Source organism: Syngnathus floridae, chromosome 1 (genome assembly GCF_059516105.1).
Source record: "Syngnathus floridae isolate MCC-2025c chromosome 1, RoL_Sflo_1.0, whole genome shotgun sequence".
NCBI classification, from domain to species: domain Eukaryota; kingdom Metazoa; phylum Chordata; class Actinopteri; order Syngnathiformes; family Syngnathidae; genus Syngnathus; species Syngnathus floridae.
The window spans coordinates 9,023,188-9,050,432 of record NC_142413.1 but is presented as its reverse complement, the minus strand read 5'-3'; the positions used below and the strand labels follow the sequence as shown (position 1 = coordinate 9,050,432).

At 41.2% G+C, this 27,245-nt stretch overlaps 1 protein-coding gene across 3 annotated transcripts in view; it reads left to right on the top strand.

Annotated features, from left to right (window-relative positions):
- Nucleotides 1-27,245, top strand: part of adad1 (adenosine deaminase domain containing 1 (testis-specific)) — a 62,167-nt gene that overhangs the window by 34,012 nt on the left and 910 nt on the right. The window contains exons 1-12 of one of the 3 annotated variants that reach the window (XM_088386215.1): nt 23,365-23,383; nt 23,685-23,792; nt 24,394-24,487; nt 24,597-24,722; nt 24,888-25,055; nt 25,163-25,234; nt 25,358-25,483; nt 25,750-26,047; nt 26,121-26,196; nt 26,342-26,498; nt 26,567-26,801; nt 27,054-27,186. In XM_088386215.1, coding sequence (XP_088242341.1) covers nt 24,442-24,487; nt 24,597-24,722; nt 24,888-25,055; nt 25,163-25,234; nt 25,358-25,483; nt 25,750-26,047; nt 26,121-26,196; nt 26,342-26,498; nt 26,567-26,801; nt 27,054-27,186 — 1,437 coding nt within the window. In that variant the 5' untranslated portion in view covers nt 23,365-23,383; nt 23,685-23,792; nt 24,394-24,441. Of the gene's footprint in view, nt 1-23,364; nt 23,384-23,520; nt 23,793-24,393; nt 24,488-24,596; nt 24,723-24,887; nt 25,056-25,162; nt 25,235-25,357; nt 25,484-25,749; nt 26,048-26,120; nt 26,197-26,341; nt 26,499-26,566; nt 26,802-27,053; nt 27,187-27,245 lie in introns of those variants that run through there. The other 2 variants (XM_088386129.1, XM_088386296.1) reach the window with 2 other exon arrangements.

Here is a 27,245-nt window from a genome sequence, read left to right as displayed (position 1 = left end):
GAAAAATAAAATCATTTGTCACTACAGTACAGTTTCATCACATTTGTATTTGCAGCATTGCCCCAAAGTCACAATATGCAGCTATAGTTTCACAATAGGAATTCACTATTATGGAGAATTTTGATGGCAAGAATTGTGGCAGACTGGGTGGAACCAATCAAAACTCCAAGAAGCATAAATATGGACGCACACAAATACTGCAGTTGTAATTTACTTAATCGCAATATACTTAGTGCGAAAACTAAATGTGCTACTTTATTCAGTGTGAAAATGTAAACATTTCTCACCTTCATGATCGTGATAATAATAATAATACGGTATTATTGCTTGGCGCTAACAAAAATCAAAAGACAGCGGCCGGTTAATCAAGCGTTATTATGCTTGCTAGTAAATCCTATTAAGCGTTTAGTGAGAGGAGAGAGCACTTGAGGATCTTCTTCCCACGTCTAAATGACGTTAGCATGGCCATTTTAATTCACCTAATAATTCCTCATTTGTAATCGCTGTTGTATTAAAGACTTGAGGAAATGCAACCCTGCTTCAGGCCTTTTTTCTTCTCTCCCCTGTTAAGCCATATTTATTACGCTGCACCTTTATTTTTCTTTCAAAGGTGTTTTTACACTCAGGATTTTGAAAAGAAGTCATGTCAGCTTTAGCGTCATTTATCTGCGTACATCTTTGCGTCTTTGCATAAAAGTAGACTTGAGTAGTATTCTGAACTAAATGTTTCTTTCATGAACTTATTTTTTTGGACTTTTCGGTTTCTTAATTTCTTAATGTAAGTTACTTTTGATAAAGGTGACAACAGTTGTGTGTTAACCAGTGGCTACATCTTGTTCCACGGATAATGACGTAAACAATGAGAGGACTGTGCCATTTATTTATTCCGTGGCAAGCAGCAGTATTTAAACATTGTGACCTTGTATTTGCATTCATTTGTTAGCTAGGAGAATACTTCCTAGTTTAAAACCCTAACCCTAGCTTGAAACCCTAGTTTGAAACCCTAGTTTGAAACCCTAGTTAGAAAACCCAAGTTTGAAACCCTAGTTTGAAATCTTAGTTTGAAACCCTAACCCTCCTTTTAAACACAAGTTTGAAACCCTAACCCTGTTATAAACTCTAGTTCAAATCCCTAACCCTAGTTTGAAACCCTAACCCTAGTTTGAAACCCTCACCCTAGTTTGAAACTCTACTTCAAAACCCTAATCCTAGTTTGAAATCCTAACCCTAGTTTAAAACCCTAATTTTAAAACCCGAGTTTGAAACCCAAACCCTAGTTTGAAACCTTTGTTTGAAACCCTAACCGTAGTTTGAAACCCTAACCCTAGTTTGAAACCTTAACCCTAGTTTTAATATTGATGACGTAAGTTGACTAGACCTTTTGTTTTGATTTTTTTGGGTTTTGTTTTATGACTGAAACATCCATCCATCCATCCGAGCAATTTGGAATGCTCAATTGTCCTACCATGCATGTTTTTGGGATGTGGTAGGAAACCGGAGTGCATGGAGACTACCCACGCGGGCATGGGGAGAACATGCAAACTTGTGCAATCGAACTTGCACCCTCCTAACTGTGAGGCGGATTGGCTAACCAGTGCGCCACCGAGCCGCCATATGTATCGTAAGAGCAAATAATTTGGACTAATGGGATTTGATGCAGCACTTTCCCCCCCCGAAGAGGCTCTCACAAGAATTTGCTGAGTTTTGCGAAGAAAAATTGGGGGGCGGATACTCCCCGGCGTCACGAGCAACCTATTAGTCTCTATAAAGGATGATGAATTACAGGCAGAGGGGGAGGAAAGCCCCAGTACATGAAAATGTTGGGGGGAGGGGGAGCTATTAAGAATGATAAAGTGAACAACTTTAATGGTCGATAGTGAGCGAGGATATGAGAAGTAGGAAAATGTCGGAAAAAGGGGATTTCCATGTTCTGCTTTTTGACGCCGACAAGTTGATGTTCACAAAAATGTTCACCAAGTAAAAACGCGCTACGTTCATCCAAAATGTGAACGCCTTCAATGAACGAAAGTTCAGGTAAAACACCGAATGACTTTGAAATAAATGAAACGCGATGGGTTCAGGGTGTTCGCCACCTCACGCCCTAAAACAGCTGGGATTTACGCCATGATAAAAGGCTCGGAAGATGGATGGACTTAAATTATTTCGAATTATAACAACTGCAACAAATATATTTAAATCCAATATTTGCTTCAAAAAAATAATTACACACAGAAACTAACCCACTAAATGTTATTCCAATTAGATTTTTTGTTGAACTCAGTTGGGTCCTTTCATAATCGATGATGCGCTTGTACCAAAATTTGGAACCAACGTCCTTATTTGTTGACGTCTCGTTTGACTTCCAGCAGGAAGATAAAAATCCTCTTTAACTCAACATTGTAGCAAAGCTATGAATCATTCGGGTGTCCCTTTCGCCGTTTACATGAAAGTCAATCACGTGTCAGAGAGAAAACAAATGGGCTTCTTGTAATATTCTGGCAAGGGGAAGCAACACTTAAGTGGGGACTTGTCTTCACGTCTTAATGGATGCGCGCTTGTGTCTGATGTTGACGAATGAGGCGCATTCCTACCTGAGCCGCTTAAGTGCTCATGGCATGAGCTCATCAACTTTTTCCTCTTTGCGCTGGGTGAGAGTGAACTCGGAAAGCTTCATTTGGGAGAGGCTGATTCAATCAAATTTGCAGTTTTAGGCTGTTGAGCACTTTTTAGTAATCCCCCACCCCAAATCCCCCCAAGAAAAAAAATAAATGAGAGGGAAAATCATGAACAAGTTTTCTCGGCTGAAGTGAATCACTAGTACTGGTTTGGGACTCACAGATTGAGCGACTTGCATTTTTTGGCAGGGGGTTATTTATGGGGGTAGGAGCCAACCAACCCTGTTTTCTACAAAAACAAATCTTCAATTTTCTACTTGCATTTAAATGAGCCTACATTGCATGCAAATTATTGCTATTTGCGGGCCAGTGCATATTTTGTCTATATTTAAAATGCCATTTTTGTCATACGTTTGTTCGGAAGTGTCGTGAAGTAGCACAGATGAAAATTCGTGGCCTCCATCATATCTTAAAATGCTCAATCCCTGTTTCTATTCTTGATTAAAAAAAAAAAGACGCTTTCTTTGTATTGTCCCTTTGTATGCATGATACTCGGATAAATCCCCAAATCATTTCATCATATCAGTTCAGTCACTGTCCCAGATGGCTTTTTTATTGGAAGCTAATGTAATACATAACTGCTCATTCGTTTAAAAAAATGTAGACTGAGTCTTCTAAGTAGAAAAATCATGTTCCAACACATGAGGTGACAGCCACGTTTGTCTGAATTTGATGTGAAAGAACAAGCCCATCAAAAGCATCGATTTGGCATGGCAGATGCGAGAGGATGCTGGGGAGGAGGCGTCGGTGTTGACATCAAGCGTACCTCGGAGGCTCGTCAAGAGGAAGAGCAGCGTTGTTGTTGTTGTCTCGTGTCGAGACGGGAAGCCAGCGCCAGCGCCAGGCCGGCGCGTCTGCTGTGGAAGGATGAGCTCATTCTCATGGGGGAGGGAAGGAGGCAGGGACAACCCCCCCCCCCTTCCTCTTCCTCATGAATTGACGTGATTGATGTGATAAGTTTAAAAACAACATTAGGCTCCAAACATGCTCACGTGCCATCATTTTCATAGTAAATCATATTCTTATTGCTGTGTGGAGATGGCACATGGCCACTGTGTGTGTGTGTCGAGTTGTGTAGGGATAAATATTACACACACTCGTGTTTGTGTGTTTTGAGTTGTGTAGGGATAAATATCACACAGTCGTGTGTGCGTGTGTGTGTGTAGAGTTGTGTAGGGATAAATATCACACACACACTCGTGTGTGTCTGTGTTTCTGTCAGTGTGCGTGTAGAGTTGTGTGGGGATAAATGTCACACACACTCATGATGTAAATTTCTGTGCTGCTTGGTGGAAATGAGTGCTTTTGAAATTTATAAATTATATGTACACTACAATGCTAGTCGTACTGCGTAATGCTAATAGTTTGATTCCGTTGAAATGCCGTTGCTAACCAAAATAGCAGCACCAAACCTAGAACAACAGAAATGTTTCCATGCTATGATAGGATAACACTAGTGCCGTCTTGATTCACCAACATACATTTTTAACGATAATTATGATAATAATTCACATGTTTTCACAATGGGATACTTTGTGGATGCATGATATACGGTACAGCAAAATGGCCCCTGATAGGATAAGACTAATAAGAAACAATTTGGCCCATGTCGGAATTTTGTGTGGCACTGGCGTCATTTGTAATGTCTGTCAAAGTGGATTTGACGCCATTCACTTTGGCCAGAAGAAGATGACACTTCAATTAAAGTGGATGTTACGGCGGGGACGTGATGTATGGACAGTCGCCGTGAGGGTAATAACAACGACGTGGCTCTCTGTCAAAGTGTCACTCTGATGGCTGAATGTGAAACCAAAGAGAGAGAGAGGAAAAAAAAGTCAATACGTCAAGTAGAGAATGCAATTTCTGTAGCAATTGTGTGTGATGTCTGAAGAGCTGACGCTGAAGTGAAATGCTTTGTAATTAATTGAACTGTTGAAATGTACAATGTGCAACTTGAAGTTGGAATGCTTCAGAATAGAAGAAGGCGGGGAATATGTCAAATCTTCCATTTGGATTTTCTTTTCTCCCAATGTGAGAATTTTCGAGGTATTTCAAATAGTTATGTTTTTAAGTTTGTGATAAGTTTTGTAAAATGTCTACATTTGCTTGGGAATGCTGTCATGTGAAATGACAAGAAAATGCAGGAATTTGGGGAACGTGATCATATATTTCCTGAATGAGATAAACAATTTGGATTTTTTTTTCATTGCGAATTGACTGAGTACAATGACAGAATGACAGTGAAAGTTCACTTGGTTTTATTTTTCTTGTCCTTTTTGGTGGACTTGCTGACATAATGTGGAAGTCAGCATGCTTGTCGTGATGAGCACTGCGGCTAATGCAGCGCAGACATTTTCAAATGAGATTCATCTGCTCTTCAACTGCATTAGCAAAGCTCCGTCATGCACTTAATGCCGCCACTGTCGGCTCGCGATGGATCGTACGACTTGAAAAATACGATCATGTACTTTGCAAATAGACTGCGTGCCAATGTGGACGGATGAGCACCGGTCAACTTAAATCAGGTCAAACCATCTACGATTAACTTTGTGAGTTCGTTGCGGGAATATGGACAACCATGTGGAACAGTTTTGTAAATTACATTTTTATTTATTTTTTTTATTAAAGATTAATTTCTTGCAAAAGAATTGTGTTAAAATTAAGAGTCACAAAATTGCAACTTTATTTTTGTAAATCATCTTTTTTTACATTACAAATTAAATGTGTTAAAATTAGGACTTCCAACTTTATATTCTCGCAAAATTGAACACTTTAATCTCACGGAACTATCTCAAAATTATATTTTTATTGTTGCAAAATTAAATTTTTCTTGCATAAAACTACGACTTTATGCACCTAAATATTTTAATTATTTCATTAAACTTGTACTTTAATCTTGTAATCACAACTTTATTCATGATAAAAGTTTTTCTTATAGAATTATAACTTCATTGTAAAATTATGATGTCATTCTTAACAGTATGACCAGTTTCATAAAATTCTTACTTTATTGTCAGAAGATTACGACTAGATTTTGATTTCGTTTATGCAAATGAAAGTACAAGTTGACTCAAACATAAAACTTTGTTCTCCCAAAAGTGCAAATTTATTGTCATAACAGAATTCATTCATTCTCACAGAGTTTAAACAAAATTCTAGCCCCAGCGCTCGTGAAATGACTACTTTCCTAAAATTGTGTCTTTGTCCTGGTAAACTTGTATTGTCGTAATTACAACTTATTTTTCCTAAAAATGATGACTTAATTTCCAAGCTTTTTTTGAATGTGGTCCTGTAAAATTCTGACCTCATTCTTGTAAAGTTCAGAATTTATTCTGTAAAATGTGTATTGTTTTCTCATAAAATCACACAGTTAAGGCTCACCAAATTTATAAATATGACCCAAAAAATAATCGATTTGTAGAAACAAGATTTTTTTTCCTTTTAATTTAAGATTATCCTTCAATTATGTTTAGACTTTTTGTTCTCACTTGTGAAATTCCCACCAAATTTTCCTAAAATGACGACTACAAGCTTGTTTACGGCTTTATTGTCCTCAAATTTTGACTTGAAACCGCCATGCAAATTTGAAGTAGTTGACGTTGTTGGTGATGGATGCGCTTCCAGTAATGTTTGTTGATGTTTTTTGGCGTAGCGTAGCTGTCAGGAGCTTTCTGCTTTCCTTCCTCCCCTCCGTTCCGTCTGAGGCTTCAGTGTCAAAACAGTACATGTGTCTCCACAATGAAGACGGATTGCTCTTTGCTGGATGCGTGCGGCGGCGGAGGAGGAGGAGGCGGAAGAGACGGAGAACAATCACGGGTGGAAGATGAAGAAGGAAAAGGGGAGCAAGTTAGCGAGTGAGGGAGAAGAAGAAGAAGAAGATGAGGAGGAGACGGGAGGAAGTGAGAAGCTTGTGACAGCATTTCAGGGTTTTCCTGTGTCCACTTAAAAGGTTCGCTTTCCTGTGGAGCGCATAAAAATGGAAATGAAATCTGTTGTTTTCATAGAATCCCTAAAGGGCCGCTTTCTACGTACACAGGAAACGGGAAGTCTACAAAAATGAATGGTTATCAATTTTAACCAATATCCCTTGTTTGCACTTCAACAATCTTATACTGCCTTTGAAATATCTAAAAATTATTATTATTATTATGACGACCAGGAAAAAATAGCTACGCTTTCGTGCCGTGAAAAAGTATTTGCACTCTTCTCAAGTTCTTTTTCTTTTTCCCCACTTTAGAGTCTTCAAACAAATGTAAATATTAGACAAGTGAGTTTAATTACTAAGGGAAAAAATACTGAAACATTGTATGCTAATGCTTTAATAACATGACATCACTCTGCGCTTCCCTCCCTCGCTTCATCCTCCATGAGCGTTGCCCTTTGACCTGACGGGATGATCATGTGATGGTGTAACACAAGGGTCACGGCGGCTAGTCAAAACTGCACTGTTGATGCGTGACCTCGTGTCTTCCAGACCTATCGTGCGTGTTTAAAACTGCCAACAAAGTGAAACAAATCAGAAGTTACCCACCGGGTAGCTTTTACTCTTTTTTACTGCATCCTAAGTTTTGGAGGACTCTATTTTTACTTGAGTGATATTATTTTAAACCAACAGTACTTACTTGAGTAAACTTTCTGGCTAACCCCACCTCAAGTTATGTTGACCCATGAAAAAGAAGGAAGGAATGTCAAGCCACATTTCAGCCTCTACTTTGAATTTGCCTCATCTTTTATAGCGACAGATTGTAAAATTATCATTTAAAAAAATCCGATTTAAAAAAAAAAAAACACTAATCGGAATTTACTCAATAGAAACTCGTTAGTTTGTTTCACTTCATATGTAATTATTATCAAGGACTACTTACTTTTTACTTTTACTGGAAACATTGTGAACTACGAGTGTCATTTTTGACTACTCTATTCTCGATCGTAAAAAGCAGCCCCGTCTGCGTTCCGGTCTGATCAGAATCAGGCCGGGAAGAACCGCGGGAGGGGGAAAAAAAAAAGAGAGAAGAAGTGAAAGAGAGTGAGTGAGCGAGCGAGAGAAGCTTTTAAAAGGATTTTGTCGGTTATTGACTGGTTGCACTCTTCAGCTAATAGCCATTTAAAGATTATGGGCCTGCTGGTGGAAATCAAGGCCTCCATTGTTTGCCTTATTGCATTCTGGCAGATGGGGGGCTGACACAACAACATGCAGCATCCCTGCGGGGCGCACTCGCCCAAGCCCCGACCCTCCATCAGCACATCTCCTATTGAACCGGCCCTAATAACCGCCCATGAATTATTAATCGGCGTACCATATTGGAGAGAGGGGCCGAGGGCTGAAGGCGGGAGTGCCGATTGGCGTGCAGGTGCCAGTCAGAGAGGGGGAAACTCCAAAGAGTCCCACGGCGACCATTTCTCGGAACAGGCAGGACGTTCCGATAACCGGCACGGGCAGATAAAATATATATTCATTAAATGTCAGATTGCTGATGAAATGGCTCCCATCCATTAGCGGCTAGCTGGGCGAGCGGCCGGTTAATGCTTCTTCCCGCTTGTTCTTTGGCTTTGGGGCGGCTTGGCTGGGTCGCCGGGCGAGGAGGGGGGGGGGGGGAATACAGGATCTCGGAAGTTTCCAGGAGCAGGTGTTATTCCGGGCGGAGGGGATCGGGGGTCAAAGACACCTGTCGGCGGAAGGATCAAGTGAACTGGACGTCGGCCGTTTGGCTGTCCGACCACGTGATTTACGGCTCACTTTGGGCCTGGCTTGTTTTTCTACAGCTGGCCAGCAGATGTTGTCGGTAAACGTGCTCACGCGCTTCTAATAGTGGCTTCTAAAACTGGGCGATTACTCGATTTTAATGATTCATTTTTTTGGGGGGGGGGTGGGCTACAGCGTGGATGCAAAAAGAGAGAGGCAAAAGCACTGTTTTAATTTTTCGACTTAGAAAATTGTCTGATCCCGTTATGACTTTCAACTCGCAACTTTAATTCCCAACATGAAACTGACCTTGACGGAATTAGTTTGAAGTAGATTTGATTTTCAAAAGCGGTAACCAAGGTCACCTTGCCTCACGTTCAGTTAAGCTCCGCTTCCTACCATATAAAACTTAAAATAATTGATTATCGTGATGAAGAAGTTACTCAACTACCAAATATATCGGGAATGTAGTGCAGCTTGTGTTTGCGGCTTTTTATCCCCCTAAAAGCTTTCATGTTAACCCAAACCACATTTGGAATACCACAAATAGGAATTGGGGAGGGCATTTATTTTCTCAAGTGCAGATCAGACTTGACACCTTTTTTACAAATGTAGGGCCAACACAGATTTAATCACCTCACAAAGTGAAATTAAGTCATAAGAAGAAAATTAAATTGATCCAATTTTGCCCATAGCCTGAATACACATCTTCCCTTTGGGCAGAGAAATATAAGAGAGGATTCTTGTCTGTGGATGTATCAAGTTAAGAAGCCGTTTCTTTGCACTTTACACAGACAGAAAGGATTTGCTCGTAGATACTTCCCGATTCTCACCATTTATTTTTCGCATTTAAGACAAATGCCTCGCGTGCTGAACCGTCATTTCATTGCCATCATTGAACGTTTTCCCCCCTTCTGAGGAAAAATAGTGTGGTGCAGGATGACTAATAAAAGGTTGGGCAAATAAATCAGCGCCTCCCAAAAGTGCAGCGTGTAACGAGGTTGGTGGGTGTCGTGACACCGTGATACGGGTAAAGGCGGCGTGCCTGCAGGCAAAGCGCAAATGGTGGTGGTCACAATGAACACCATCTGGGTACATGGGAAGGGGGGGGGGGGGGGGTTGATGGCGCTGGGGTTAAGCGGCAAAACAAAAACACCAGCTCTGCCAGCATGTAGCCAGCACCTCCACACAATATAGCCACCTCCCCCTATCCCTCTTCTCTTATTCCCATGTGGCTGGGGATCAGTGCCAAAGGAGCCACAGGCCACTTGCAGCCTGACAGTCAGCTCCTCTAATGGGCCTGGCTGTTTATTTTGCACGGCGTGGAAGTGGATTAGCTGGAGGTAATTACGCTTAATGATGCGGCCGTCTCACCCCGCTGGGCCGTAGTCACCCGTCAGAGCTCAGCTGCTCGCGGGCCCTATAGCCGCCAGCGCCATCCATCCATCTCTCCAGCCCTCCATTCATTGGGGATAATGTTACCGATTAGAGCGCCGCAAAAAAAAAGGGAAAGCTGGGATGGAGATTTGTCCGACGGGTGCGGGTGTGAAAGGAGGAGTGAGCTTCATGTCCCAATCGGATTACACGCTGTGACGTGTCGGTGTCAAAGACTATTCACTTTGTCATTAAGTGAGTCATAATACTCAGTGAATGATTGCGTGGCTATTTAGGGGAGGGAGAGAAAGAAAATGGCAAGCATACTGAATTGAGGTAAAATTGGGTAGCTTCCCAGAACATCGGCATCTACTAGCGACCACCTTTTCGTAATCTACCGTGAAGTGAAGTTGATGCTTTGTCTTCTTTGAGGAATGAAATAATTCGGACAAATATAACAGTTGGACCACTGTGAAAAACTGCATTATTCTAAACATTAAAATAATGATTTTAATGCTATACAGCAGGCTATCATCTTTTCTTTCTAGAAAGTGGAACATCTAAACGTTATCCTCATTTTAGGGAATTAACAAAGGAGTCAAGTGGGACACTGTGGATAGAAAATACATATGAACTCATTTAACAGCTTGAATTTTCACTTCAGGATATTGCAACATAAATACTACGTTTCAACTAAATCTATTTTCGCTTGACAAACAATTTTAATAGAACACTAATATTGTATAATATTCATACTGGATTCTCCTTGAGTTTTTTAAATTTATTATTATTTTTTTTATTAATCCCACCCACTGGAGGTTGAGCCTATTTTACAAAGTAAAAAAAAAAAACTACATTTGACTTTTTTTTTTTTTTTAAACCAACACATGAAACCAAACACTGCTTTACCTCTCTAACGGCTTTGAAATGATGGAGGGGAAATTTGCGTTTTCCGCATCACTGCTTAACTTTCCCGACGGACGAAATTCTCACGAGAACAGCTTGATATATATGATGGAGCACTTTGCATCAAACGTTGACGTTTGTCAGCGTACCGGCGTGAATGCTCCTTTGTACTTAACTTCTGTGACGCGTGACTCGATCTTGGTGATAAGGCACGAAAACATGAAGACAGAAGACTGTTGTTCAACTTGCATATTTTGCACCAAAAAAAAAAATCCCCCCGTTTGCTGCTGACAGGTGTCATTCCATTTTTTATCATGTGCCTTTTCCCTCCATATTAAATAACAGTTCCCTTTTACATGTGCTCCGGTGATGCGTATAGTTCCTGGAAAACATATTACAACCACCCTCTTCTAACGCTGGATTGTTTTTTATTAATTGTGAGTAAAATAGTTAAAAGACAACAGGGGGCTCTTTGGCCGCTCGTTACAATAACATTGCACAACAAAATGAAGTCGTAAGAGTCGGTCCGGAAAGGGGGATTTACGGTCACGGGAGGTTTTCTCTGCTCGACTTTTTTTAATTGGAAGCGAAATGAGCTGAGGAAATGCGGCTCACTTATGGTCAATGCAATTTACGCTCATCCTAAACAATTTTAGCTCATAATGCTGCCACGCTGTTATGCGTTTGGGGATCAAGAGGCGCGTGCTTATATACAGTGGGGGAAATAATTATTTGATCCCCTGCTGAATTTGTAAGTTCACTTACAAAGAAATGAACAGGCTCTATATTTATGCTTGTTTATTGATTACCATAATGGACAGAATCAGTTAAAAAGACAAGAAAAAAAACTCACTATATAAAATTTAATGTGCTAAAATGTTTCACATTCAATTAAGTGAAGGAAGTATTTGATATTGAAGCAAACCACTGCATGTTTACAAAAACTCCTTTGCCTGGAAACACAAAAACTTCAGCTCCCTCTGCCGCTTCTCTATTGGGTTGAGGTCTGGGGACAGACTAAGCCACTGTGTGACCTTTAACACTATGCTTCTTGCAGAGACAATCCTTTTGCATCCTGACCGCATGTTTTGGATCATTTGTGCTAGAATTCTTATCCATGACTCATTTTTGGAATGACTCATTTCTTGTTGAGGAAAGCAGGTTTTCAGTCAAGCACAAAGGAACTTCACTTAAACGCATGGGTATTAAAGCCAAGGTCCAGGAGCCCGATACGGCCCACCACATCATATTATGTGGCCAGCGAAGACAAATATCGTATCTAAAATTACAAATTGTCTTCACTTTTAAAAAGAATAGAGACAATTTTTATTACCATTCATCTTTTTAAATATTTAAACGTTAAAAGTTTGTTGTGTAGCCTATACTGTATGTATATAGAAGACATTGGAAGTCACAATGGCTCTCCGAGGGAAACTATGATGTGGCCTGCGACAAAAATGAGTTTGACACCTCTGCTTTAACGGTACCGGGAACCAACAAACTCCAACAAAGTCCCCTTTTATCAGTAGTTGTCAAACTGTTAGTCTCAAACTTGTTTGCAATTGGCCACAGCGCCAGTAAATGGCATTGCGGACTTTTCAACCTCCTCCTACCCCAAAACGTAAGAGAGTTCTGGCTGAGGATCAAATACTTGTTTTATTCAGTTAAATGCACAATATTGTAAAACATTTTCACTCAGAACAATCATCCACACCCACAGTTACAGGCAATTTGGTGGGGTCAATCGGCCTATTGTGCAAGTTTTTAGTAATGTGGGAGGAAACGGGAGCCAATCCATAACCAATACAAAAAAAAAACAACATGGCAATTAGAGGCTGTTCATTTATTTTTAAGTGAGCAAACATACAAATCCAGCAGGGGATCAAATAATGATTTGCCATCGTCTGAGCGCAACATGAAGGGGGAGAAAAAAAAGACATTTATTATGTTCATCCATCTTGGAAATTCAGCGGTAATCGCAACAAAGTGGTTTTTCCTCTTCACCAAAATGAAGTTTGACTTAATCCAATCAGGGGTCAGAAACGCATCTTATCGGCGTGAAAAGGACAGCGCACATCAGGGTTAAAGCGATTACACGCTGTTAAAACACGCCCGGCCTCCATTTTCCTGCCTTTTCCGGTCATTTTTGAAAGCCTTGCAGCTGTAATAAAATATCACTTTTTGTGCATTTTTTCGACAATAATCGCATTTAGCTCCGCCACCGCCGAATATTCCCGTCTCACCCTTTTAAAGCACTTTGCTCCAGTTTCACAGAAAATGACAAGTGAAGAGGGAGGAATGAGGGAAGGATCCAAATGGAAAGCTTTAGTAGGTTACATGGCGTCACGTCTCGTTTTTAAACTTGCCGCCGCCCTCTCAGGGATCCTCATAAAGTGGTCTGATGCTTCATAATGCAGGTCATTATCCACACTGCTGTGGGAGACCCTCGTCCCCACTTATGGTGCGGAGACTCCCTTAGCCACCGACGCTGCGTTATGCATCCCCGCAGACTCCCTGATTGTCCTTTCCCGCTTGCCGTCGCCACTCCGGCGCTTATTGACACTAAGTCGGCCCCACAAGGCGCTGATCGTGCGCACGACAACGGCCCTTTCTCCGCCTCTGCGGTGCTTACCAGTTGAAGCTTTATTGAAAGACGGAGCCATAAAGCCGAGACCAGATATGACTTTGGATGTGATTGCGCCGGGTGACCGATGTATGAGTGCAATCAAGTCACAGGCAATGATATCAATGCTGGAAAAAGAACCATCGCAGGTGGGAGGGAGCAAAGCCCCCACCCCTCCCCAAGGCCACTTAAGGGAGCTGGAAATTTACATGTAGCCATATATGTACAGGGGTTGTAATTTTTTTTTTTGACTGAGGTAGTACTCGTATTCGTTTCACCCTTCCTGTCTAGAATACCTGCATCTGATAGGGGCAAATTTGACTAAATGTATGAGCACTGGATTTCATCCCAAATTTCTGCTTTGAACCAAAATGTTCCACTTCCTGTTCAATTTTAGGAGAGGGTCCTCAAGGAATTTTCATGCTTCCTGAAATAATAGCCAAGTGTTGATCAAACAAACTGCTGTCTGAAGCTAATTTCCAGAGAATTCTCAAAATGATCATCAAATTGTGCTAATGCTTTGCTCCGCCCACATTAGATGGCATAAGCCCCCCCCCCACTAAAAAAAACAAAACAAAAAAAAACATTTACTATCAGCAATCTGTCGAGCATATCTACTTTCAATTGAAGCTCATTTGAGCCCATTCCCAAGTATGAGCCCAGGAATTTTCTCATCACCAGATTTAATTGAAAAGTAAACATGACACAATGATATAATGACACCAGTCATGACATTTCCAACAAGCCATAATAAGCCTTGATCATTTATCAGTTAGACAGCTGATATTTTGGACTTGGTCCTGCAGCCATGCTTTATTCCCGCTTACAATTACACATAACACAGCCCGCTGCTTCATTAACCCTGGCTTCACCTGGCCGAGTGCAGAAGACGGCTCGGGGTGCTTGCGAGAGGATTTTTAATGAAAGCTCTGGCATCTGTATCCAATTGATCTTCTCTCTGCCCCAAACCAAAAAAAAAAAAAAAAAAAAAAAACAACACCCAGAATGCTTTGCCAGCCACTTTAATTACTTTTTTTTCCATGCACGAGGAATGGCGAGCGGCATAAACTGACAGACAGGTGCAGCCATCCTGATTAATTAAAATAATAAAGAGTGAGCGAGGAGGGGGAATATCAATGCGTGGACACGTCGTCTTGATGGGCAAGCATTGATTTAGTCCATGACAACAGGCTGGCCTTCGGGCCTGTGTGGGAGAAAGGGAAAAGGGTGGGGGGCGCGGTTGGTGGGTTGGGGGCTTCCCGTCCTCGGGGTCTCGGCAGCTGCTGCGCACCTATGGACACGTGATGGAGTTAATAAACGCAACCTCCGGGGATTCATCAAGCGTTTGTTTCCTATATGACAAAAGCCAGCATCTTTTTGAATGATTTGCCCAAAGAGAGTCTTATTGTCCTCTCTCATATTGATATCGCATCACGTTGTAGAAAGTGGAGTGGGCTCAGGAGAGGATTAAAATAACAATACGCCGACGGATTGACGGTGAGAACAAATGAAGCCAGTAAAGGCTCGTAGCGTTCTAGTACTTTTGGCCGTCATTACAGAGTGGATTTATTTTGTTGCCATGTGTTTAAGTCCATGTAGTTGGGTTGTTTGACATCAAGGATCAATAAGGAAATATGTAGATTGCTTGGTTAGCTTTGAAATAGGCCCCATTTGGATTGGCTTGATTGGCTTCTCAGCGGGAGTCGTAGTTGATGAACCTTCTGTGTACACCTTCCGTTTGGATGTTTGCTATATTAGCTTCCTACGCCAGCCACTGGCTGACAAAAAGATGTCATTTCGAAAGAACTGAAGACATTGCGTTCGACTTTGTTTTGATTTTCTATCAGAAGGGGGGGCCTGGCGTAATATCCACCCATATTGTGGGCTGAAACGTGAGCGAAATAAGTTTGTGTGTGCGAAAGGCGACCTGTAGTTCCCACATCCTCGAGCTGACACTTTAGAGAGCCTCTCTTCGTCTCAGCCGAGCGTGTCCGAACAACAGCGACGCAGAGGAGAGCGGCGTGTTTAGCGCCTCTCTGTGAAATCCAATACAAGCGGCGGCTCGCAGGCCTTGAAGCAAACCTGCCGGGCTTCAAATGAGCTCTCGCACAATACTGCATATGCTTTGGCTTTCGCATACTACAGGGTAAAACATAGCCATAGGGGTGCATCCTGTTAGGACGATAACAAAGGCATCACATTGACAGTAGCACCTTGTACAGTGAGGCTCGAACTTTTTAACGTGTTCTACAAGTGCGTGTGTGTGTGTGTGTGTGTGTGTATATATATATATATATATATATATATATATATATATATATATATATATATATATATATATATATATATGTATGTATGTATATATATATATTTATATATACATTCTCGAATCCTGTAATACTTGTATCAATTACTTCTGGGTATAAAATAAAAATTAAAATACATCACAAGTCGACCACGTTAAAGAATATAATATATTAGTATAGGATCGTAAAACAAGAATAAGCATGATATGATATTTGCATTACTTAAAAACAATTGTTTTAGTCAAGAATAGTAAGAGTAATATTTGCTGCATTCATTTACTTGTTTTGTGTTTATATATCTCATTGAATTTATCTTATTATCTGTTTTTAAACAACCAAATGTAGCCCATGTGTTTTAAATACTGCCCACCTGCTTCAGATGATCACACATGTATGTCAATATTTTGGCTCATTGCAATGTTTTTCTGTATTTTAAGCCAGAGGACATCAACGTGTTAAGGGTGGGATGCGCCCCCTAAAGGACAGTAGCTGCTTTACAGTACTTTAGCCTCATGAGGACAATTGAATTTTTCAAGAGACAGGTTAGGAAGAAAAAGTGTTTCATTTGTTCTTATAGTGTTATTAATTCTTATACATGTTGATGCATAGACAAGGGAACACATTGTATTTATGTCGATCATTCATTCTGTACAACCTGCAGCGATTTGCTAATACCTCATTGCCTTTCCGAGAAGTTTAGTTGCCTGTTTTTCCTCCTGATTGGTCAATTAAAAGCTTGTGACCACTTGAACTCATTAACCAAGCTGTTTGCCCCTCACGGCTTTTTTTATGTGACAACTTCACAAGGAAAGGAATTCCCTCTCCGCTTTCTGTGAGGGACGATTGGTAATATTAGCTTGCTAGTTTCATCCAAAGATCCATTAATCATGACCTTCTGCTGTTGACCCTTTGACTGCCAGTGACCTCTGGACATCATGTTACCACCCGCCAAGGCGATCAGAGGTTTTAATTTGCTTTATTTTAAAGAAACTAAAAAACATACAGCTATTGTTGACTTTGATATGCAAGTCAGGGTTAAAAACATAAACTCAAAAAGATTAAAATGTTGACTCATTTGTCAAGGTTACTTTATTGAAGAACTGGTCCTGAAATAGGCATTCCAGAACTGTGTGCCCTCCTGGGGGTGCGCATATGTAAATTAATTGGAGCACGTGAGTGAATGAGTGAGAGGGGGTGCACCAAATTTGTCAGGATGTCGAAGCAGCGGCGTGACTTTAAATGGTTGCTGTTCACTAAGCCAAAAGTCCTTTGTCGGCCACTGTGATAAACCCAAACGAGAAAATGAGCAGTGACACGTAGCGATTGGTAAAAATTGTAGAAAAAGGGGTGCGCCTTGAGCCGCTAACCTGTTGATTCGCAAACACAACCGTCGGCCGATGGACATTTAAGATGTGTGCCAGCGATCGATGTTTCCGCGTTCTATCACGTCCTGTCATCTGGATCCGAGGAAAGGTGAACTCGGCCATTCCGAGAAATCCCGCAAAGCCGCGAGATAGCCTTACTGTGGGGAAAAAAGGTGCATTAGTGGTGACAGGCGAGCCCGGTGGGGGCGCATTCGTGAGGCCTGAGGTGGACTTTGTGTATTCTGTGGCTGAGCGTTGCTGTGACTGCTCCGCTTATCTCTTCCTACCGCTGTGCGCTTATCTTCAGGCCCACGTTTTTCCCGGAATCGTCCCAATCCAGCCCCGGTGCGGCATTATTAATGTGAAAGGCGACTCTCTGTGTTCTGTGCTTAAGCGTTAAAAGGAGGCCATCTTTCTTGGGTCATTTTAAAACCATTTGCTGGATTTGATTTCACTCCATCCATAATATGATCACGCAGGCGTTCTGGTGACCTTATCCACCTTGACTTTCCCGCAAAACTGAAAGGAAAAATAAAGGCTGTGGCTCGACGACCACTCTGGCTTTTGCAAAGACGGCAGTTTATCAGCAATTTGGCGTTTCTTCACCCGAGAGCCGCACATTTTCAGCCACATTGTAAATAAAAGATGGCGTCGCCCGGCGCCGGGATGTGTCCCTCAAAGAGCGACCGGGAGGAAAGGGTGAGGGTAAAAAGCGTCCAGGTTAAGTTGTTTGAGAGGCCTCGGGTATTAAGAGGCATTTTACACTTAAGAAGTTGGTTTCGCTGGGTTTTCTGTTTCCCTACTTATTGATTGATGCTCAACTATCAATGCATAATAGAAAAGCACTCAGAGCAAATGCAGGGTTATGGCCTTGGGAGGGAGTCGGCAGACGAGACCGGAGCGGCCGCCCCGCCCTCCGCACCACCACCGCACTCCGATGCCATTATTGGCCCATAACGGATCCCTGGGGAAGGCCCCGCTGTTCAGATCGGCACACACCAAATACCCAATTAAAAAAGGCTTTAAATTCCCTCCTCTTTCGCGGGCCAAAATCAATCCGAATTCAATCTCTTCGGCTAGGATTCCGACAGAGCGGGTAATTGCCCATAATCGGTCAGCAAGGTGACAACAGCTTAAAGGGGAGACACTAACACAATCAGGTATTCGCTTTCAGCGCCCCGCCGGGCCTCAGCTGTCGAAAAAACAGGTAGAGTGCAGTTTACGCGGCCGTCGCGATAAAATCCGTATAAAGTTACGCCCGAGTCTTCCTAAATGACCCGTCGTCAAAGTAATGATCTTCTTAATTGCTCGTTTAGGAGTGAACAAACGCGCATATTTTTAGATCGTTTCATCGCTATCTCTGCAGGATGTGATATACAGAGTGTGATTTAGCAGAAAAATAAGATCCTTAATGGCCTTGGAGCGCCGTACAAAACCGCAGAGGCAGGATTTTATGCGAAATGTTTCATCTTCTCGACTGGCTCTTTGCAAACAGTTTGACACCACGCAGCCCTATGAACATCCTGGGCGGTTTACGAACTTTTGATACTGCAAAGGTGATGCACCCCGTCTTCATCTCATACAATTTACCGCCACGAGCCAATAATATATGCACAAAATTTTTGTTTAGCCCACACAACCAGATGACATTTTAAGAGTTGGCCCACCCCTTCTCTCCGTCACTCACCTTCCAAAATCCACCAGCGCAACTTGGCAGGATTTTACGGCTAATGTTTTTCATAGACCGTTTGGCAACATTAACGCGCCTGTTGGCGTCCTGGCAGAATTGATCCACCCGCTCCACACCAAGGTTATCATAGTTAACAAAAACTACGAAAATAATTTCAACTGGAATTGAAAAAATAAATCTTTTTTGTCAATGAATAAAATAAAAATGACATTTTTTTTTTTTAAGATAAGTGACTAAATCTACTGTATCAAACTGTAATTATAACAAAAAATGTCCTTCATTTAAATTTTTGTCAATTAGGTTTCTGGGTTAATTTTAAATAGTATTACTTTGGTTTTACTGTACAGATTTTCCGAAAAAAGGTCAGTCCTTTGGCAATTGTGTTTCACTATCTTACAATACTCAACGTGAGATTTTTTTTTAACTTCCACTCGACAAATACTCCTTATGTTAAACAAAAAAAAAAAATCTACAACCAAAACTGAAATAGATAAGAACTCAACTAAAACAAATCAATGTAAGTAGCTTAAGACTCTTGATGGCAGATCTGATTTATTTCCATAAAAGTATAATTCATTCCACTGAAGTCCATCTTCTGCCTTTTGAAAACGTCACAGCAGAGGAAAGATGAAAATGTTAAAGCGATTAGGCCAGGCCGGCGGGGAGGGGCGGCGCACCGCACCGCTAGAATGCCCCTGAACTACTTTGGTTACACAAACTTTGTTTTCGCCGCAAACGCATCATCCCGCCGCCTGCCATCTGCCGCCGAAGAATCTGTTTCACTCGATGAGCCGGGCCCAGCCTTTATTGGTCCTAATGGCACTATCAGCTGAGCCGCCAAACCCAATTACCTTTTAAAAAGGGAGGCCACCCCGGCTAATCATGGCTGCCTAACCTGATTTCCCTGTGATGAAGAGACGGGATAAAGAGCAGTTAATGGAGGGAGAATGATCTCACAAATACAAAAAACTCAATTCATTTCTCCGGGAGAGCAATCTGTCCGATTCAGGAGTAATGGAGTGGAGATTCATTAGTCCTCGGGCCTGAGTCGTCGCACCGGCGTCCCCCTTATCAAGAGAATAACAAAAGAACATCACTTGTACTCTTGTTATGGACGCCGTATGGATGGATATCGATGGATTTGCGACGGCTAGTTTCCTGAAACAATGGCGCTAGCTCATCATTGAAATGACAGCATTTACTCCCACTTGCTAGCAGCTCTTTATTAATGAAGTCGGGAAGTAATGATCAGTCAACGACGACCATTTTAGTGCTAAAAGAGTCCATTTGTTAAAACGGACCTCTGCGCCTCTAAATGTGATTTTAACCACCAAACTAGTGGCGGGAGTACGTACATGCAGTTTACTTGCTGTGACCTGTGAACTGCTTATTTTTCCAAATCAATCACAATTCTGTTCAGTCACCCAACATTCATGTTTCCTCGTTTTGTGACTTGGGTTTCTAACTACGTTCCACCTTTTTACAGCATCGTTGGCTTTATGGCTGACGTATTAGACGAAATGGTCATCATAGCTGTACCACTGGTTGGTTGGGATGTCACTCACTGTGTTTGTGTTGTCAGATAAACAATGGTTTCCGGTAGTATTGAGTTTATTTTTGCAAGGTCAGAGTTAAGATTATTAGGCCAAAATGCAATTTAGCCTATTTAAAAGTACATCTAGTTCTAATCTTTGATTTTTGTGCAATATTAGAAATGCTGAATGTAAATGTTTATATTATTTTCTTTGGTGATCTTTGTTTTTGATGAAAGAGACAAGTTGAGCGACGCATTGCAATCAGTCATTTATTAATGTGTTTTGCAACTTAGAAAATGCTTTTTTATACTCGTCACATGCGTTAGCTATCTCTCTGAGACTCTCACGCGGTTTGGCCATATGTAAAGCCACTGTTGGCTTGTCGCTCTCTGATAATGTATCATTGGACAAAATGAACGCCAAAATAAATACTCTGGAAACTCACTCCAAATCATATTAGAATTTCCATTTATAACACTATAGTTTGATTATAAAAGTGACATGAATATTAGCCAGTTAAGCTTCATCACATGCACGGTGCAATGTAATACGATGTATTTCTTTTGAAAGAGAGTATTTATAGAACATCTGTGAGCTTTTCACCACACTGTTGTAGTGGCGCACATGAATGGCCACCAGTTAAGACTTGCGAAGGGCAACCGGTCATTGACTGTTCCCAGTGAATCCGCACACCCAGTCCTGGACCAGATATGATCCAGAGAACCCGGTGTAGATGGGGCCAAGGGCCATGGACAGGTTTCGCAGACGGACATTAAGGCCAAAGCCAGAGTTAAAATCCTATTAGTTTGAGTTGGGAATCGGATTATCGTCGTCGAGAATCACTCGTCTGGCAACTAGGGTCTAATTTACGCCAATCAATGGCAATTATTGAGGGGAAGGGAGCCCCTATTAGAGAGCCTCATCCACTTAGTCTAATGAATGGGGAAGATTCAATCTCGGGCTGTGGAGACGCAGCGGAGAACTGCGGCTGAATGCGACTTGCAGCAGCCTGGAGTTGAGCTGCTGTTATTTATCAATGAGGCTCAAAGTCATGACACAGAATGAAATAATACCAATAATATATCATTTAAGTCTGACAGTCAACCCACCACATCCATCTTAAGTTAGGGAAACCCTGGTTTAGGGGCGATGTCAAAGTACTGTAGCACATTGTTGCATATTTCATACTTGATAAAAATAAGTGTGCTAGCTTGAGTGCTGTACACAGCATATTCACATTGTTTTTAAAATTGGCTTATGTGCAGAATGTTTGAAATAAATTAGTTTTTCACATCAAAAATGTGCAATGGCAGCCATCCACCAGATTGATGTTGATCTCTACTCCTACACTGCCCTCTACTGTTAAGTGGCAATTTAGGTCCGGAAGTCTTTTGGGTATCTCTCAAGATCAGATATGGAATGCAAGTTTTAATTTTACACGTTTTTTTTTTTAAATCCAAATAAAGCTGATTTTAGCGGAAAAAAACATGAAAGTGCACAAATATGTTTCAATTAGCTCTTGCCATGTGACCATAATGATTTTCTTCGAGTGTATTGATTGTCACACTATCGCCGTAATCTATCTCAATAAAAAAAATATTGTGATTTATCATGTTTCTTCAAGTAACAGTATTGCCACTTTCTGATACGAACCAAGTTCATACAAATTTAATTTCTTTCTATGGACGATTTGTAATACGCCAATCGGACATCTTTTCATCAGACTATTATTTTATAGCGGTTAAATTATCTTCAAAATTCAAAGAACGATTTTTTAAAATGTAATTTGTTGTGATGTAATGATGATGGTTTTGGTTTTGTGATGTAATGTTGATGGTTTTCTTCCAATGTATCAATAATTGAATAATTGCCATATCATGATGATGTTATGAGTGGATGATCATATTGTTTTCTTCAGTATAATACTGAAGGTTTTTGATTAACCTTACATAAACATATGTACTTTTGACATATTGACTTGTCAGTACACATATATTTAAATAATAAGTTACCTTAGATGATATGTTTAGATATGATTATGTACATTGTATTTATCTATTGTATAAATTTGATGAAAAGATGGCATCTTTTGCGAAAATGGAATAATGCACATATATGTGGGGAATTCCATTGTCTTGAATGATGCTTTGAAGGTTTAAGATTCTTCCAGGTAAGGTAAGATACACTCATGTTGTTTTTCTTAGGTTGGGTTAGGTTTCATTTCTGAATGTACAAAAACAAAAAATAATAAAACTGAAACTGAGAGTAATCTGACATCCACTTTTATATATTGGAAATGGTTTGTGGTTAACACCCCTAACATCATTGTGCTTGAGCCTATGTGGTTAATGAAAAAAAATCCCCTTTTCACGTTCCCTTTTCAAGATGGTTGTTCAAAAACAAAGCGACCCCGATCTTCATTACTCACTGTGGGTACTGTGCCTAGATTTACTGTTAATATCGTGTAAATGCATGCCATTTCCCCTACAGACAGTCACATCACGTTAAAGTAATATTGAAACTACTTTTCGGGCAATGTCACCCAAAACCACAATTAACTTATACACTGAACACTCATGAGAGGCCAACAATTAAGATAAAAAAAAAAAATGAAATTGCGATGATCACACCTGGCAAACAGGTTCACTAGTGGAGGTTTTAATCTGTGCTTGGGCCTGCTGTAGCATTTCCAGGTTTTCTGGTGCTTGTGTGGGTTCCCTTTGGGTACTCTGGCTTACAACTTCATTCCACTAGGTTAAATAGAACCTATACAAGAAGTACCACAAGGGTCTGTGCTAAATCCACTATTTCAATGGCAAAACTCTCACGCTTACATCATTACAGACATTCCTCAAAATTGGCAGTCATGGAAAAGATACAGCTTTCATTTCTGTACATTTTTGACTTGTTCTTTATTGTTAATTTTTTTTTTGAACATCAACAAATTAAGCACATTCAGATAGCGTTTTCAGACCCCCCTTTGTCTACCACGTGTGAAAAAAATGTCTACACTTCTAAATACAGTAATCAATCGTTTATCGTGGATAATTGGTTTCAAAAACCATCCACGATAAGTGAAATCCGCGAAGTACGGTCACCAACGAGAAGTACTGGGCAGGCTAAGGAGTTAGCGGAAATATGCTAATTCGCGATCGTGCTAACTCGTGAAAACAGACTTCTGAAGGAATGTAAACGAACATTTGGAGCAATACTACATTGTCCTAAAGGTTAGACACGTTTCCTCAATTTAGAAGTTTTATTTTGACTTTTAAACGTTTTTTTAATTTTGAAAAAAAAAAATCCGCGATGTAGTGAAGCCGCGATAAACGAAACACGAAGTAGCGAGGGATCACTATACTGTTGCATGTTGTATATGTACACATTGCTGTTGCTCTCTCTTCAATAATTTGTTCTTTTGTTGTTGAAGTTTTTGTACATTTTAGTATGACGATACCACGTTGTACTAAATAACAGATGTGTGATATTTTGTCTATAATTCAAAATATTTGCTTGCCACATTCTGGTTAGGGAGTGCACGGCTTCCTGAACCCTCCCTCCATCACTTCGGTAGCCCTTCCCTGTGGAGCCAAGCTCTTTGAGTTGGATTGTGGCGTGCCAACCTTGACCGCTGGACGGGTAAGGAAGAAATCATCTATAATATGTACATATATAAAGATTTTAAGACACAAACAAAACGTGTACAGTTCGGCAAGGTGTCGTAATTGAACCCTCGGCAGTTTAGTTAATCGAGACCGAGAATGAAGCGTCTGCCATTAAATTAGGCCGTGTGGCTTTTTTGACTCAACGCAATAAATGTATGACTGTAAACTACAAGAATTAAAGGCTTCAGTAGATTTCATGAAATATTTTTTATCATTAGCGCAATGTCGACGTCATGCTAACGTGGCTAGCTAATCAATTAGCATCGGCATGTTCGCCCATTAAGCATTAGCATTATTGTGAGCATAATATGCGCGTTAACTACTTCTAGAATTCTGAAGAGATGTAAAGTACTAAAGTGAAGTCACTTAGTAGTTTAAAACTAAAGTAAAGTCACTTAGTAGTTTAAAACTTTTGTAATTTCTTAACATCACATCAGTTGGCTAACTGACTGTGGTTAAATGTCATCATATGCTGAAACCTGTTTAGCTAAATGTATTGTTATTGTGTTTTTTGTGCTTATTACTGTGGACGTTTTTTTAAAAAAACATTTTTATTTTGTTATCTCAACTTGCAGATTTTTTGCTCCTGGACACCCTTTTGACGGTCCACAAGCTGGTCTCAAATGGCCCTCTTTGCAAGAAAGCCAAAAGCCAATTTCTTTAAAAACAGTAAGTTACATCCTTATGAGTTCCACAGAGTTTCTAGAAGTATCCTCAAATTAGCAATTTAAAATAAATACTGTTATCTGCCTTCTTTTTTCTCCCCTAACACCCGAAGATGCTGCTGGAGAAAAAGAGTTGATCAACAGGTACCGAAGTGGTCATACCCATGCAGTGTCTTTGCTGCATCAGCTGGCCCAGACAGTTCCGTTCCACCTGGAATTCAAGGAGACTGTGACCACCGGTGCAATTGATTATTTTTTTGTATTATGAATAGCTGATTTTTTTTGTGTGTATCTGTAAATCCCAACTGTGCCACTTGAAATCATGAAAATGGAAATGTTTCACTTGAAATAATAATAATAATATACGATAAACTCAAGCTTTCTTGACCTTTCTGACTTTTTAGGCAACGTAAGTGGATTTCTCTTTGCCTTTTGCGTGCTGGTTGACGGTGTCCAGTACAAGACAGGCATGGGGACGACAAAGAAGGTGGCTCGGCTTAAAGCGGCGGAGCTGGCTCTTGAGGACCTGCTGCCAACATTGGAAGAGAAGGCTGACCTACCCAAAATATCAAGTCAGGCCATTTTTTTATTTCCGCCTTATTATAAATAAGTGATAATAGTCAAAGCTGTAAAAGAAGCTGCCCTGTTTTGAGTATTTCTCCTCCTGCTCCCCTTTCAGCTTTCACGCCATCTCTACCAGTTATAGAGGAGTCTTCCCAGTCAGAGATCCAAGCCTACACATTTATTCATGGTAGTCCGGCATTTTTTTATGTGCCACTTCTCTTTTCACAAATTTATGATGGGATGCTTTTGACATTGAGGCAATTACATTTTCTCAGGCATTTCACATACTTTTATTTATGTCACTCAACAGAGAGGAAGACTTCCACCAACCTCCAGATACCAAATGCCGTCAAGAATCAACTCAGCAAGTTGATAAACAACCAACCGCAGTTGTTCGCCTGCGCCGCCACCGTCGCGGCATTCGTCATTCAGACTTGTGAGTGCCGTGGGCATTTACGTTCTAAGCTATTATGCAGATAGGATTTGAGTTCAAGATTGCAGCCGAATTTTATTTCTACTTTCCTATTTGAGCTTAATTAAAGGAGGAGAGGGTTACTGTATTGGTAAAAAGGAGAGAGGAAAACGACTTGGTTGTATCAATTAAAGTGGAGGTCACTATTTGAGTAAATACACTTGTTTGCAAATAAATTAAGGATGTAATGCCGCACTTTCTTTACTGCCTTTTTCATTTTCTCTCTGTAGCCGACGGATTTGAGGTGGTAGCCATCGGCACTGGCAACTGCAGCGCCGGGCGCAGCACGTCCGTAGATGGACGCGTTGTGCACGACTCGCACGCGGTTGTTACTGCCAGGAGGTGCCTCATGAGATTCCTCTACCAGCACCTGCTGATGTTCTTCAGCAAAACCACGCAACTGGTAGAGAACTCCATCTTCCAGCACAACAATAACAACAACCACCTTCTCAGCCTGAAGAGCGGCATCACGCTCCACCTCTACATCAACCAGGTTCCCACAGGCGCCGCTCAAATACCCTCCAAACTGTAAGTAGTCACTGAATAACCGCTACTTGTAAATGGGATTTAATGCACGCGTTGTACTTTGATGTATTTGCAGGTCCCTGAACCCTCGTTGCATATCCACATTACAGATGAATAATGAGATGGGCCTGCATGTTTCGGTTGAGGGCAAGGTGAGTACTTTCACTCTCTGAAAATGATCGTGTACATTTGATCAGTTAACAATGCACTCCGCAAGTGTTTGGTTTAAGAAATTCAGCTGTACTCAAACAAACATGAGCCTTTCCCAAACGGCTACTGACACGCTTCCTTTTTCAGGTGTTCTCGATTTTCTCCACCGCCCTCGAGCCCACCAGCACCAAAATGGTGACTGTGTCTCCCGTGGACAAGATTACTCAGTGGCAAGTATTGGGCTACCAGGGAGCCTTGCTGAGCCACTTCATCGAGCCAGTCTACGTCAGGAGTATCCTCATAGGCAAGTGGATGCTCTATTGAAGGTTCTCATCATCATCCATCATCACCTCATCTCACAAATCTCTCCAGGGGACTTGGGTGGCGGGGACATCCACGGCATGGAGATGACAGTGAACCGCCGCACGGAGGGCATCACCGCGCAGCTGCCCATGTTCTACTGCATGATGAGGCCTCTCATCTGCACCGTGCCCTCCGTGGCCAGCGGCAGCCCTGACAACGGCCTGGTGACCTATAGTTTCAACTGGAGCGAAAGTGATCCCTCCATCGAGGTGGTGGACGGTCTGATTGGCAAGACCACGGTCGGGTAAGCGCGATATCATATTAATTATATTTTTTATTTTTTTCCTCATGCTTTGCCACACGCTGCTTCGAGCATGCTATCATGCAATAGATTTTATTCATGGGAACAGATGATTTCCAAATGAGAAGGTGACGGATATTACAGCGCAGCTTGTGCTCTGTAAAGATTTGCCTGTGCGGTACTTGTGTGCTCTTTTGTTCCTGTGATGTCTAAATAGTTTGAACAGTGATGCAATGTCTAAAAAAAATTGAATAGGTCTCCTTTCAAGAGTGGACCTGCTCTGGCAAGCCGTCTGTGCAAAGCAGCGATGCTGCACCGTTTCAAGTTGGTTGCCAAAGAGGCCAACCGGCAGGACTTGCTTGCCACAAGTTCATACAGAGAAGCCAAGGTACGCCTGAACAGCCTTTCGTCTTTTTCATCCATTACAGTGTTACAATGTTTTACAGA